At 34.2% G+C, this 16,697-nt stretch overlaps 1 protein-coding gene across 1 annotated transcript in view; it reads right to left on the reverse strand.

The window, feature by feature from the left end:
* LOC150098700 (uncharacterized) overlaps positions 1–16,697 on the reverse strand; it is a 121,636-nt gene that overhangs the window by 23,088 nt on the left and 81,851 nt on the right. The window contains exons 11-13 of the mRNA XM_090405737.1: positions 1,568–1,621; positions 704–984; positions 412–561 (exon numbers count right to left, since the gene is read on the reverse strand). Coding sequence (XP_090261863.1) covers positions 412–561; positions 704–984; positions 1,568–1,621 — 485 coding nt within the window. The remainder of the gene's footprint in view (positions 1–411; positions 562–703; positions 985–1,567; positions 1,622–16,697) is intronic.

The following is a 16,697-nucleotide window of genomic DNA, read 5'->3' on the forward strand; positions in this document are numbered from 1 at the left end:
CCTTATCTATTCAAGTGGGGGAAAGGTGGTCAATGTTACAAGGAGGAATTAACTCCAATGATATATTCTTTCTACCAACTAGATCTCGTCTACATAAATGTCGTGTACAATTATTTGGAGAACCACAGTTTCCACCTATATTAAGTGACATTTGAAATGATAAATGTTGAGTGGAAGAATGGCTGGGCATTCTTAGGAAACAAGTCCTTATTTTATAGGAGCGCCGTAAATGTCATATTTAGTTCTATTGGTGCCATCTTAACTAACGACCGTCTGACATTGTCAGTATTCCATTGAAAATTGTCTTGGAAACCTATGGAAAGAAAGTAAGGGCCACTTATAAAGAACTATGTATCAATTCCAACATCCAGGAGAATAACAACTGAAAATTTAATAATTTCTTAGACTTACTTCTTCTAATTTTTTGATGAGTATTGCTACCTCGACTCCAACGACCCTGGCATTAGCAGCTGCTTGGGAATATGGAAATAAATTGCCTTTACTCCAGTCTACGACAATAACGTTTTGATTTTCTTTCAGTAGAAGATCATCTTTCAACTCCTGGAATTTCAGGAAAGTGTGTGTTCAGTAAAATTGAAGACAATGAAAGAATGAAATAGTATAATATTGACACAGTTGTTGTTGTTTTTTTAAAAATGTAAATATTGTTTGAATAAATAAATTCTAATTTTTGCCAACTTACATCCATCCAAGGTCCGAAGAACTTGCGATCCATATAACCATGAATAATAAATCTTGTAATGAGAGTTGAATCCAAATGGGATTCCTTGATGGTTTCAGGATCACATGCTTTAATTTCGTCATAATGTCGGGGGTTATCTTTAGTGAACAGAAAAAATTTTGTATTTATTGCCAAGCGATGAAAAGGCTTTAGGTTAATCGGTCGTTTTAAAAAGTTTTTGAAGTCATCGGTAATTGGAAATGGTCCAAGATCTTTTGTGCATTCATTTTCTTCTTCTTCTCCTGAAAAACAAAACAAAAATAATTCGTATTCCTTTTATTAGAATAATATTCTCATTTATTATTGTTCCGTATACTGCTTATCTCTTATGAATATCTCTTAATATTTTTTTTTTAAATCCCAAACTTTTAACTCTTTTACTACTATTTATACTACGTGGCGCTAGTTGTAAGTAAATGCTTGAATCTGTACTCTTGTTTATTTGCAAATTGTAACTCATAATTTGAAGTATAAAACTAAAACTTTTTGGACATATACGGCACAGTAATTAGATCTTTAAGTTATTAATGATAATAATAATAATAATAATAATAATAATAATAATAATAATAATAATAATAATAATAATAATAATAATAATAATGCGACAGATGAAGTTGATGGTAACGAAAATAGCTATTTTACCATTTACTAATGTATATTGAATTGCTTTAGAAATGACATTGTTAGTATCATAATTGTGTTATTTATTATTACTTATTATTTAGAAGAAAAGATTTGTATGTAATCACAATTATCCTGTTTTAATAAATAATTTCCCCTTGTGATTGAGATCTAACACATAAATAATCAAAAGAAATTTACCTCTTAATACCACAGGATTATCTTTCGGTGCATGTAATACCTTTAAGTTCACTGCTGTAACGGAAAAAATAGTAAGAATTACGACTGTATAAATACAATGCATAGTAACTGCTGAAAGTTAAATTTTTTTAATAACACCAAGTTAAGTCGATCCGTTCATATGAGAAGTACTGCTTAAAAGCAATCGATATTTAACAGATGTAAAAAAATACAAAGGAATTATTCTTTATCTATTTATTATCTGTTACTGGCGTAAATGAGAAATGTAAGATAAGATATGATACAGTATTGCTAGACTTTTCTAACTTGATATTGCACCACTGCCAAACATTTCAAGGACATTCAGTAATGAATTTACTGATAAATCTATTAGTGAAGATCGTTTCAAAAACAACATGCACGTGCGTGTTTTTTTTTTGTTGTTGTTGTTGCTGTGAATGTGTATGTAAAAAAGGGCAATAAGGAAGAAATTTAAACTACAGACCTATAAGCCTACTTCCCACCATATACAGTCTTCACAAAAATTATAAATAGAATAAAATCTAAACTAGAGAGAATGCAATCCTGTGAACAAGCTGGATTTAGCAAGAATTACAATACTTTGACCATATTCACACATTAAGAAAGACAGCTCATTGAAAAATCAATTAAATACAATAAACTCTTATGTCTGGCCTATATAGACTACGAAAAAGCATTTGATTCAGTTAAAACATCTGCAACACTAAAAGCACTTGAAACCCAGGGAACTGAGAAACCATCTATTGAAACACTAAAACATATTTACAATAATGCAACTTCTGTAATTAAATTATATAAAAACATGAAAAGTTCCCAATACAAAAAGGCATCCGGCAAGGCGACACCATATCTCCGAAATTATTTACAGCTGCACTAGAGGAAGTCTTTAGAAGCCTTGATTGGGAAACAAAAGGAATAAACATGAACGGAGAAAGACTGCATCATCTGAAATTTGGAGATGATGTTGTCCTAATAGCGGATAATCTTGAAGAAAGGCTAAATCAACTATATGAAGCCTCCAAAGTAATTGGATTAAAAATAAATAGAGAAAAAAAAACCAAAAATAATGATGAATAAACACATAAATCATAGAACTATCAAAGTTGAAAACCATGAAATAGAACAAGTTATCCTTTGACGATTGCCAAAGAAAAGAGATTGAACGAAGAATTCACCTTGGATGGGTGGCTTATGGTAAAATGAGAGACATGTTCAGAAGTGACATCTCTATGAGTCTAAAAAGGAAAGCTTTCTACCATTGCATGCTTCCTTCGACCAGTGCATACATACGGAGGAGAAACATGGACTTTAACAGAAGCCCAAAATAAAAAACTGAGAACAACAAAACATCGCATGGAGAGAAGTATGCTAAAAATAACATTAAGAAGACAAATACCTGGATAAGATCTCAAACAGGTGTCATGGATATTGTAAAATACATTAAACAGGCTAAGTGGAGATGGGCTGGCCACGTTGCCAAATGCAGTGACGGGAGATGGACTAGAAAAACAACAGAGTGAAAACCAATGGATGGAGCAAGACAAAGAGGAAGACCGAGAAGAAGGTGGAGGGATGAACTGGAACAAATTGCAGGAGTGAGATGGATGGGAGAGGCAGAAAACCGAGTGGTCTGGAAAATCATGGGGGGAGACCTTCGTCCAGCAGTGGACAGAACCAAAAGGTTGAAGAAGAAGAAGAAGAAGAAGAAGAAATGTATGTAACAGGAATAAACTGCAAGAAGAATTCAAAGACCACGACTGTATTCATTATGGAACATGCGAGGAACTAGTAATTTATTTATTCATTTATTTTATCTTCATATGAATTTATTTCAGGAATTCTATAGATAGCCGAGCCGAATCAGAATAAAGTTACTGCTTTTGTTTAACGCCATGTATGGGAAAAGAAATCTTATCAGATGATAAATCTCAAAAATCAGTATAATTATTTTGCTAGGCCTCTTAAGATTTTTTTTAAAGAAATGGAACGTTTTAAAGGACATCTGTAATTACAAAATATTGGAAATTATTACTTTTAAAAAAGATAGCAATAAATATTACGTGTTATTGATATCACGTTTTATTGTTTATTATACAGGGTGTTTCAGAAAGAATGACCCCAATTTCAAATAATTATATTTAATAATGAAAATGTGGTACAGTTACAAAGATATACAATATTTGATATACAAGATATACAAAGATAAAAAGATATGCAGAGATATACAGTTTTGAAATCGGGACATTCTTTTTGGAACACCCTGTAGTATGCAGTACACATTGACTACTACTGGTTAGGTTAATATTTGATATTCCTACCCTCCTGTGATGTGTCTAAGGCTCCACGGAGATGCTCTGATAATTGTAGTAATAGTAGAAGGCGATCAGCCTTATCACCATAGGCATTTATAGGCATTATGGGCGATCAGTTCGTAACCATAGGTATTCTCTTCTGCTATGCCGAGATCTCAATTGAATCTTACAATTATGCTTAACTAGCACACAGAAACTGACTTGAATAAATGACTTGGAAGTATTTCATACTTCTGAATTTTTATGAACATATAATACCGGCTTAGTGAAATGCTTGTTATAGAATAAGGGGTAAGAGGGAATTAAGAATGATTGTGAATGAGAAGGAGAAATTACTGAGTAAGAGATTATCAGAAATCAGATAATGGGACACCAAATCGCCTGCCTTGTTGCCCGTGTGGATAGCAAATCCAACCAACAGGATGCGGGTTCGAATCCCGCCAACAGGATGCGGGTTCGAGGCTTCAAGTAGCTTAAAAAGTTCCATGTTTGACATCTAGAGCAGTGTTTCCAGATTAGGTAAAAATGAATAAAAAATATAAAAACATTAAAAATAATAATAATTTAAAAAATAGAAAAAATCTTAGCTCACCCTCAGTACTAATGTACTATAGGTTTACAGTCCCGTTTTGGAGAGGCATATATATATATAACTTATATTAATAATTGCTCAGTTGATGAAGTGAAGTTTAATCAAATTTGGTATTCAAGATCTCAGTTAAAATTTGCGAATAGTTCAGTTCGTATCGGCAAAATTATGCCGAACAGAATTATGTTAGATAAGTCAAAAACTTCTCGTATGTCAAAAGTTAAAACTACTTTGACTTTTGACTTATTCATCGGATTTTTCGAAACGTCCTGCCATTCCGATAGAATTCGCTAAATAATACAACAGAAATATCAATAAATACTGGGTCATTCCAATGGAAATCAACAGGGGACCGAAGCTGCATAATTTCGTCACCCTCTCATTTAGATGAAGGACGATTTTTTTTTTCACTCTATTAATTATGGCAGTGGCTGTTTTTGTTCATCAGAGGCCACAGAATTTTTACATCTTCGGAGGCTTTTAAAATTAATCACTGCTTATTTCCAGATTGTCCTTGTCCAATTTCCGATTTTTACTGCCATTTTGATACTCATTTGCTCATATCTCATCGGTTTGACACCCACTGTTTATATTTAATTTCAATCATCTCATCCTCATCACATTTTGGTGATCATATAGCCCTCACATTATACTTATTGATTTCTTATATGCACTTTCAGGCAGACTAATTTTTTTTCAAGATGGCGACCACCTACTTGAGGTGTTTTGAATACTCTTTTCCTTCATTTTGTTCTCTACCCTGTAGGCCGTAGATTGATTCCACAAGTCTCATTTTTGCGTTGTTTCGTTTACCCATGTAGTAGAATATATCTGCTGAAAATGATCGTCGTGAATGAAGTGTTTTTTTCTATGAAAAAAAATCTCGAAATTTGCAAAAAAAAAAAATAATAATAATAATAAAACCGGGTTGAATTTACAGCTCAAAACGTTACGTAGACAATTAAGTGGCGTCATACTCATCATAGGTGGAGATAAAACATAATTGGTCCTATTCTAGTATTTTCACCCCTTCAGCATGGACGGCCTTTTAAAAATGAAGAAAAGAAAACCAGTGTTTTGTTGTTGTTATTTTTGGAAGATGCAACAAAAATTGTTGCATCCTCCAGCCTATTCAAACCATCGATTGATCTCATTGTCAACGGTGCTGAAAAGGTTGACGAGCCAATATCTTCAGCAGAATGGCTAAGTTCTAGAGTGGACAACATTTTTGCAGAGAATATCACCATTCAAAGTAGAAGGCGTCTAAAAATTTTGAAAGTGTATTTCTGATGACCTTCACCATCAAGAAACAATTTACGATATTACCCATTAATGCATGCTTATAAGAATAAGTACGTCCACCGAAATTGGACGTGTGAATTTTGGCAAATATTGTTTCATTATGCTCTTGCAAATGGTGTCATTGAAACAAAATGTGACAGGCGCAATGGCGGCCGGTTATAATTTTAAGTGGGGGTGCTGCATATACAAAAAAAAAAAAAAAAACTTTTTTTCCCTAATCAGTAACGAATTTATTAATAAATAAATTTACATATTAAAAAATGGCTTTATTAAAAATATTTCATCCTCACCACGAACAAACACCAATAATAAGCTTTTCATATCAATAGCAATGACAAGTGCAAACGAATATCGACGTTAGATCGCAATGCATTTGTTTCGTGTAACGATAATTGAAAATATATAATTCTTTTCATATTTTCAACAGTGATGCTCGTCATAATTCAGCCTTTTATCTATAATAAATAAATAATTATATGTTATTTTAACAAAATAAAATAAGATTTACAAAAAATAGTTCACCATTAACTTTCACCAATAATAAACGTTTCATATCTCACAGAAATAACGCGCAAGCATGATACTACATCCATTGGTGTAGCTATAGCTTTTGCCGCCCTCTCAATACACACCAAAAATACTACAAAAAGTCAAAAAGTATTCCAAGTACCGATCAATACATTCTTAAGCCGAGATTCCCAAAATAATTTACTTATGGATAGAGGGGCAAAAGAAGTCCAAATTGCGAATTTTGCCAACCGAACCTAAAAAGCAGCCGATAACTTCGTGGACTGCCAGGCTAGACACAGATACTAAAAATTCGTTCAATGATGATATTGCGAATATCTCTGGAAATACTTCCAACAGTAATAATTTCTGTATAAAAGGAAATCCGGAATGAATATTCGAACAAGAGAAATGCCGATATACTATTAGTCTCGTATTAGAAATATTCATATGGCTGTTTGGCAGTGTTACTTAACAATCGCCAACGAGGAATACTCGCATTTTAAATTATTAAAGATCAATCTTTGATTCGTTATTATAATTGATACACAGTCAAAACAAGATATCATATAAACAAAAATTTGACTGGTGATACAGAACAATTCAGATTCTACCCAAGAATCTAAGAATGTCCGTCAGGTAGCGTTAAAATATGGACTGTTCCAAGTAATGCTGTTTTTTTGTAGGTCATATGGGGTCACTTTACTGACGTTTAATTGCTGTAAATAGTTGGATAACTTCTTTGAAGTTGCACCAAGTGCACCGATAACTATATGGATGACTTTGGTGTGTTTAAGCCACAGTCGGCCAACTTCGATTGCCAGATCTCGATATTTAGTAACTTTTCCACTTCTTTGTTCCTAATGTTGTTATCACTGAGTACTGCGATATCAATAACCCAAAACTGTCAATGTTCGATAATTGTGATATCAGGTCTATTGTGTTCCAAATTCCGATCAGTTTGTATTCTAAAGTCCCAGAGAATTTTTGCTGTTTCGTTTACCAATATAGTCTCACTTTTATGCTGCTACCAGTTATCAGAAATAGGAAAGCCATATTTTTTGCATACATGCTGCTAATGAACTATTTTGGCCACTTCATCACGGCGGTATTTATAGTCAGTTTGAGCTATTTTGCTGCAGGCGCTGATTAAATCTTCTACAGTCTCATCTTTCTGATCGCATAATCTGCATTTGCTGTTATTATTGATGTTCAAAATTTTTAATTTGATTGCATTAGTTTGTAAACCTGTTCTTGAGCTTCTAGAATAAATCCTTCTGTTTCGATCTTATCTTATCTTCTGTTTCGATATTATTATTATTATTATTATTATTATTATTATTATTATTATTATTATTATTATTATTATTATTATTATTATTATTATTATTATTATTATTATTATTAACTAATAAACGCTGCATTGGATAAAAACAGAATAACATTAGTGGTATTCATTGACCTAACAAAAGCATTTGACAAACTAACACATAAAACCTTGTTAACGAAACTTACCCATATCGGAATTGGAGGTCGTCTACTCCAGTGGTTTAAAGCATACACGAAAAACAGAAAGCACATCACACGTATAGGATCAGCACACAGCAAAGAGGTACATGTATCCTGTGGAGTACCGCAAGGAGCTGTCCTATCTCCCATTCTATTTAACATATACACACACGACATAAGCCAACTCCCCCTAAAAAGTAAAATCTTCCAGTATGCAGATGACACTGCCATAGTATCCATTCACAATAATGCAAATATCGCTTACAAAAATATGCAACACGACATCAATCAAATCACTAACTGGTTAACCGAAAACGGCATATATATATAAACTCTGGAAAAACAAAGCTAATGATATTCAAAAATCCCCAAACCCTGCCTATAGAAACTAAATATCTCACTATCAAACATTCATCCTCCTATACACAAAGTGCAGAACCTAAAATCACAACCATCACACAGGTGAAAACAACACGCTACCTTGGACTTCACTTCGACGCTGATCAAAGTTGGAATAGCCATACAAAGTACCTACATACCAAGCTTAGGATAATAGCAAGCAAACTATACAGATTAAAAGACAATGCCCCAACCCACATAAAAATACTAATCTATAAAGCATTATGTGAAAACATTTCAAGATATGCAATCACATCATATGCATTCTGCACAGACTACAGACTTAACAGGCTACAATGGTTGCAAGATAAAATGATAAAACTGATATTCTGGGAACAACCCACTCTTATGCAGGAAGCACGGACAAAACACAAAATATTTAAGGTGAAACACTTATGGCGCTACACAGTCATGTTAAAACACTACTACAGCCCAACATATAGAGTAACCAGAACAACATATCAAATAACAAGACCACAGTCAACAAATTACATAACATATAAGTACAACAATCACCACGGCAAAGCCACCCAAAACTTCTACGTACAGGGTGTTCGGGATAAATTTGACAGTTTCGTAAGGAAAAAGAAAATCTTCTTTGTATCTATTAAATTTAATGAATTGACAAAAAAACATTACAGGCAGAGTTAATTACAATACTATCAACAAGATTTACTCAAAATAACCACCATTAGCATCCAGCTTCAATTCTGCTTCGGAACCTCGAACAAGCTGATGCTACAGTCTCCCTGGGAAGGGCCGCAAAAACTGTTTTAATTTTATCCATTAACTGGGCTTTTGTATTACTGGAAGTGCGATTGGTGTCTTTTTCAACTGCGCCCCATACAAAATAATCCATGGGGTTAAGGTCTGGGGAGTTTGGAGGCCAAACATTTGGACTGGTGAAGTCGTAGAAAATTTCAGACAACCATTTTTGACTTTTCCCAGAGGTGTGGCAAGGGGCCGAATCCTGCTGCCATACATACGGCCTACCATTGGCTACCCTTGTTATCCAGGGCTTGACTACAGTTAGCAACTCCACGAACAAAGCCCGAATTCCAATGCCAGGGTTCTTCAACACCTGTTCCTGCAGATTTGCGAGGAATTCTGCTGTACGAACGCAATCAGATCGTCTGCTAGGGATCTTTCTTCTTGCTACATCCTCGTAGTCACCATTGCAAGTCTCTAGTTCATGCCTGATTGTTTTTACTGTATTCAGGGAGCATTGGGCAGCAGTCGTAATATCCTTATTTTGATGGCGGGCACGAATCATCATGTTACAAGTTATTCTCTTCCATGATTCAGGTGGGTTCCAGCTATCCATCCTTTCTGACATCTTGTATGTGAATGAAGAAGGGTCCAAACTTTTAAATGAAGAGAAGTGTGTGTTAATACATGTAACTTACGGAAAAATATAATTAATTATAAATATGTCAAATTTATCCCGAACACCCTGTACCTGACATGATAAACAAACTGCCGTTCGACAACAGAAACCTAGGAACATACAGAGAGCTGAAACAGGCACTATATAAATATTATAGCGAGAATGAAAATTAGAGCAATTCCTGTTTCTCTCTCCCCCACCACACATACACACACACACACAAACCTATGACAACCCCCCCCCCTCTCAAAAACTATCACTACAAGAACACAAGGAAACAAACACACCATGTCTAAATCCAACCCTATTTGCACAAAAAAAAAAGTTAAATTGTAATAGCAGTCGAAGTCTTTCAAGCACGTACCAACAAACAGTAAAATCAACACCTGGCTCGTGACCTGTATAGGAACACAACCATGAAACCACCACCCTCTGTCATCTATTATCTTCCTCAGATAAGCTCTGCTAAGCTTCGAGGAAGAAAATTACTAACTGCAAGTATCTGTTATACACACTTGTAATGCGTTATAAATATTATATATATATATAATTACTACAGCAACTATGTATGCAATTCATCTGAGACATAAAAAAAAAAAAAATTCTCTATAATCCTTATTGTAAATACTGTAAATATTATTATTGTATGTAACTTATACTGAGACATAATAAAATGTTTAAAAAAATTATTATTATTATTATTATTATTATTATTATTATTATTACGTGACACCTCCAAGGAGTCCAAGGACTCATGAGGGAGAGCACTCTACTCTACAACACTATCTACTAACACACAGAACCGTTACTACCAACATTCTTCTTTAGTTCCTTTAGAAGAAAACTAAAGAATTGACTAACTGAGTCAGCTAACGAACTAACGTGTTTGGTTAGTTGAGTCACTGAAAACAGTAAAACATTTGTTGTTCATGGTGTAATGAGAAAAGTGTTTTCTCTTGAGTCATAATTGTGAAGTATGCCATGGAAAAATACAGTAGCGAACAAATTAATCCGAATAAACCGAATTTTCGTCAAGGTTTTGGTTTCTGCTTAATATTTTCGGTTTTGGTTTTAGTTCACTATTTTGGTTGAGGGTTGCTTGTTTTAACTGGTTTAACTCTCTCTATGATTTACTTAAATTAAGGGGATATTAAATCCCACATAGTTTTAAAACCGAATAAGAAACTCAAAGATCGGAATCAGAGAGTTTCTTGCCGAATATAGTAAACTATAAAGTATCGGCGACACTAGCGTTAGCCAATGCAAGTGATCCTAGTACGTAGTACAATACCGGGGCAACTCGTTGCAAAGGTGGGGGAAAGTTCAGATCGCTATTCTTAGGTATTTTCCATAATGTAAAAACACATTTCCTAGGAAATGTATGCTGTTATTACATTATGGAGGGAGGTCACTACCCAGACCGGTTTCAGCCTTTTTTGAGGCTTCATCAGTGAGTAGCTAGACCTAATACCAAAGTGTATAGCGAAAAGAACTTATGTACTCTGCGAACGAGTTTTCCAAACAAGTGCAACCATTAAGTTACTTAAGTATGGGATTTAATATCCCCTTAATTCAAGTAATGTTTTCATTGCCGAAATGAAGCTTATTAGCTCTTTATACTTAAGTAACTTAATGGTTGCACCTGTTTGGAAAACTCGTTCGCAGAGTACATAAGTTCTTTTCGCTATACACTTTGGTATTAGGTCTAGCTACTCACTGATGAAGCCTCAAAAAAGGCTGAAACCGGTCTGGGTGGTGACCTCCCTCCATAATGTAATAACAGCATACATTTCCTAGGAAATGTGTTTTTACATTATGGAAAATACCTAAGAATAGCGATCTGAACTTTCCCCCACCTTTGCAACGAGTTGCCCCGGTATTGTACTATGTACTAGGATCACTTGCATTGGCTAACGCTAGTGTCGCCGATACTTTATAGTTTACTATATTCGGCAAGAAACTCTCTGATTCCGATCTTTGAGTTTCTTATTCGGTTTTAAAACTATGTGGGATTTAATATCCCCTTAATTTAAGTAATGTTTTCATTGCCGAAATGAAGCTTATTAGCTCTTTATACTTAAGTAATCTCTCTATGATGTTTATTAATAGTTTGCGTTTTGTGTAGCTGTAAAATGGATGCATCTCCAAAAAAGTGTTCACAAATATGTACTCTTTTTCAGCACACACTCATGACTCAAAGACAAATTGGCAATGAGTGTAGCGTTGATTTGGGTACTGTTAATGCGATTTTAAAGCGGTTTAGGGAGTCATGTATCTTTTCTCCTGACAGTTAAGGAAAATGCTGACGAAAAAGGAATACTACAATCATTCATAATCGTTTATTAATGAGGAAAAGAAAAATGATCCAAGGCTCCAGTGGGCAAAAGTAAATAAAGATCGAACTGTTGAGAAGCGGAAGAAGATCATATTCTGAGATTAGAGCCATTTCTTTGCCCAAGAAGAACGAATACCCTGTGCGTACAGATCAGCCACTGAGAAGACTAGTCCCGCCCACCTACAACAAGGTCCTAAACTCTCATCTAAATAGATATTCTAGGATTGTTTTACAGACGGTCCAGGATCATTTGTGCCTATTTACGGTATGATGAAAAGTGACCAATACATAAAAATATTGGAGTAAAGAGTGGTCTCGCAGATCCAGAAAGACAAAGAACTCGTCTTCCAACAGGATCTCGCTCAATGCCACACTTCAAAAAGTGTGAAAGACTTACCCCAAATTCACAAAACCCAATTGCTTTGGTGACCAGGAACTCTCTTGAGATTAATCCAATAGAAAATTTGGAACATAGCAAAAAAAAAAAAAGGAAAATTAAATTATGATACAAAGGATAACTTAATACAGTCCATTATAAAAGTATGGTTTTGAGATGTAGAAATGAGAAAAATATGTTCTACATTGGTGGAGTCCACGCTTAATCGAATTAATGAACTTATTAAGAACAGAAAAGGAAATATATTCATTATACATATATATTAGAGCACATATACATTATTTGGTAAAGGTGGAGTTTCATTTTTACACTTATTTTCTTGCGAAATTAAATTTTTTCTTTAAATTGTGATTGTTCGGATTTATTTAGTCGTTACTGTAGCTTGGAGATAACTCGTTTATTATTATTATTATTTTTTTATGTTACTCCCACCCACGAAACTTTATTTGCAAACCCATAACATTTTGTACCGTGGACACCCCCAAAAAGGAGTCCAAGGACTCATCGCGGGGGCATTCTACTCCGCTCTGCTACACACACACACACACACACACACACACACACCTAACCGTCAACCCGCTGCTTAATTCTCGTACTTCAACGCACGAACACTAACAACGCCACCTACCTCTATTAACCAGACTAGTTTGTAAAATGAGTTAATGAGCATTTTTCCATAAGAAAATATCAACGCAATACTCCCTTGATTCTAAAAAGTCATTATAATGCTTATGACATAGTATAATTTCCAACAGATAAGATTTGTGAATTCAGTTCCTTGGGTTTTCTCGTTTTTGTAATCAAAATCTGTTGCGAGTGTAAATTTAATTACAACTTTATACTGCTGTAATCATATTGGTCAAACTGTATGTACTTCAGACAGACTAACTCAACCTCTGTAGATACCCCCCCCCCCCGAAAAAAAAAAAGTCCCTTGGTTGTTTGACGAAATTAGTACTTAAATCTTTCCATAACTGGATCATATTGTTTTTGCGATGGTACAAAACTGGTCAATATTTAATATTGCTGTAAATATGTTAGAGAATGGGACATAAATTGAACCTGCTAGAGAAAATATCTATAATGTTTGTACTAAATAAACAAATATATTTTCTATTTTCAATATCAGTTATCTTTTTTTTATTGAACTTTTATGCTCTTGGTAAATGGAAAAGCCTTGGTAAGTTATGAAACATAGATGAATCCTTAACGCATGTTTCTTTTTTTTTTTTTTTTTTTTTTGCGGTGTAACAATGTCACCCCCGAAGGTGACATTGTTACACAGCCTTTAATATTCAGAACATACCATCTGGCTTATTCATATCCATCCAGAAGGAAGGACACAATAGTTTGCGATTTTTTTTTTTGGTCTGGAAGTATTATCTCAAGCGACATCTATCGGCAGTTCATGACTGCATAAGGGAAATGATGAATAAATCTTCCACCATTACGATTGAGGTACTGTGGAACTAGATCGATTGTGTGTACACACGTGGTATAATAACGAAGAGCTTCACACACACACACACACACACACACACACACACACACACACACACACACACACACACACACACACACACACACACACACACACACACACACACACACACACATTATGTAATGAGATAAAATTCGTATAAAAATAAATAACAACCATAGGAAGATGAATCGTTCTTTTTTTTTTTTAATTCTCTTTTAACTCTTTCCACATTTTCATCGTTCCGAACCAATACAGGCCTTCCTGGTCTTGGATCGTCTTCTGTTGAATCTGTACCATTTAGAAATCATGCTAACCACTCCAAAACTAATCCGCGATTAGGCAGTCATTCCCGTGCACCGTTTTAAGATAATGAAATATTTCTGAAGCGAATTTTCCCAGTTTAAAATAACATTTTATCACAGTTAATTATTCCTTTTTCGAATTTTTGTCGTCTCACTCAAACAGCATCTTCGCTAGAGGTAATGAAGCTATCGCAACGCGCATGTGCTCATTTGAAAGAGCACACTCTAGCGGTGAAAATGGTGTACTATGTGTATTTTGTCCAATTCTATTTACATTGCACCAGTAAAAAAATCTGTCTCATGATTTAAAAGGCATTTCTCTGTATACTTTTGTATGAAAACTGTCCTTTGTATAAACCAGTTTATTCGGTTTTAATTCTAAATTCATTATAAATGTTCCTCGTGACTAAGACGAGATTAGATTAGCTTTCCAACCGAAGGTATGATCGTTGAAAACTGTGTTACAATGTCACTTCCAAACAAGTCCATAGGCTTCAAATCCTTATATAAAACTGTGGGGTTGCCAGTTCAAGTGTTCATTCTCGCGTTTCATACATTTGTTTTTGGCCATCGAGCTATCCAAGGAACTCGAATAAATAGTTATTCTGATGAATAAATGGAAGTTCGATAAGGATTCATCGAACTCACGCCTTTAATTTTGATGTGCAAAAATTTTATTTTTTATAACATAACAACAGAAATTGTGAAATAAGTAGTGTGAAGGGGAAATGCGTCTGTTCTTTAACGAAATTATTTTTAATGCCAAACCTTATAAACGCTTCAATGTGGAAAAAAAAAAAGTAATATCTTTTAACACTTATGATAAGTGCAGCTCCTTACAAATGTCGCATCTTGAAACACTTTTTTTTATAAAAAAAAATCATTGTTTCCAGTGTATACACTATCAGATATAAGAAAACGCTTAGAACAGCTTAGCACTCGAAAGCTAACAGTTGACTGATCTAATTACTGCATACATAAGATAATCTCAAATTAGTGACTTCATCTGGTTTTACTATTCGAGATATTCTCTCCTACAATTTCAAGTAATGCGTAAACTATTTCTGACCTCTGGGTAGAAAGGCTAACAACGAAATTATTTTTAAGAAAAGTGATTCTTATCAGAAATCTCTTTTATTATCTTTTCCTCTTCCTTTTCTGGTTATGATTTGATGTTTATTCTCCAAATAAAATGCGTGAAATATGGTTTTATCGTAAATTATTTCTCACTATATTCTCTATATCATTCTTAATATATTTAATTCATAATTTATTTTTGATTTAATTTGAAATTCTCATTGACCAATGTCGTGGTATCAATTTATGTCATTGACTTTAAGAGATGTTCTCTTAAAGCCCTTTTCTGTCGCTTGTGATAAGCATTCATACACCGACTCTATACGTTGTGGATTCTGGTACAGTTCATTCAACAGATAATAATCAGCAATCCATAAAAGTCAGCAATTCCATCTTTCTCTTCTCTTATCCACTGTTAATTCCATCCCCAACTACTTGGGGATGGAATTAACAGTGGAATTCAACTACTTATTGAATAGCAAATGGAATGGGGTGGAATTAAAGGTGGTCGCAACTAATGCTATGATGCCAGTGTATTATTGTCTGGTAATTGCATGCGTGTGTATGTGTATACTTCAGTCGGTTTGTCTGTTTTAAAGAAGAAAAAAATTTGCTACCTCAGTAACTACGTTTTAATTGAAGAGTACTTATGAAAGTTCCTCCCATTTACGGGATTCAAACTTAGATTTTTTTTCCCAGTAGATAAACAAATATCAGACTTCTAAGGAAGCGCTAACTATAAATGAACGGAAGTTGCTTGCTGCTCAAAATTATGATAAATTCATTAGATTTTCTCTTTCTTTCTTCAAACGTTGGTCTACAAATCCTTGTAATTTTTTTGACGATTCGGGGAGTAACTCCACTTGTCCATAGATTAGTGGACATACTCTATTTTTTTCTAGGATAGGTAACAGGTTTGAATTTCACTACAGCAAGGATATTTAGAAAAGTATATATATGGACAATTTTCATCGGCCACTTTTATATCACCGTGTTTACTAAAAGCTTCACCTGAGTAAACTTTTTATTTGATATAAAGATGGGTTAAGTTGTATCAGTCCCTGAATCATTTCATAGTAGTATATGTGGTAGGTTTCAAAACTTTCGGGATGGCACTGGAATGAAATTGCCGATATATCCAATTATTATTATCCTTTTGGAATTTTCTTGGTAGGCATGGTAGCGCAGCCAATAGAATTATCCTATGTTTTGACCTGAGTTCCAGTTTCCATATAATTTAATTTAATAATATAATTATTCTCAATCGGAAGATCAAATTTCTATCAGAAAACCCCGACATTTTGCTTTCTAGAAAGACAAGCCTACTTTCAAAATACATACAGTTACCTTTCACGAATCTAAAACACACATAACGTAACCAATATCGCTGTGTTGTGTTTCTTCTTCTTCGAAGAGTTAATATCCTGCGAAGAGGATATCATCTCTTCATATGACATGTTAAGACTAGCTGAATATGTTCTACCATGAGATTAGGCAGTTTTATTGTAGT

Source organism: Typopeltis vanoorti, chromosome 15 (assembly GCF_054136105.1).
Source record: "Typopeltis vanoorti isolate ZY-2024b chromosome 15, IOZ_Tvanoo_1.0, whole genome shotgun sequence".
Taxonomy (NCBI): domain Eukaryota; kingdom Metazoa; phylum Arthropoda; class Arachnida; order Uropygi; family Thelyphonidae; genus Typopeltis; species Typopeltis vanoorti.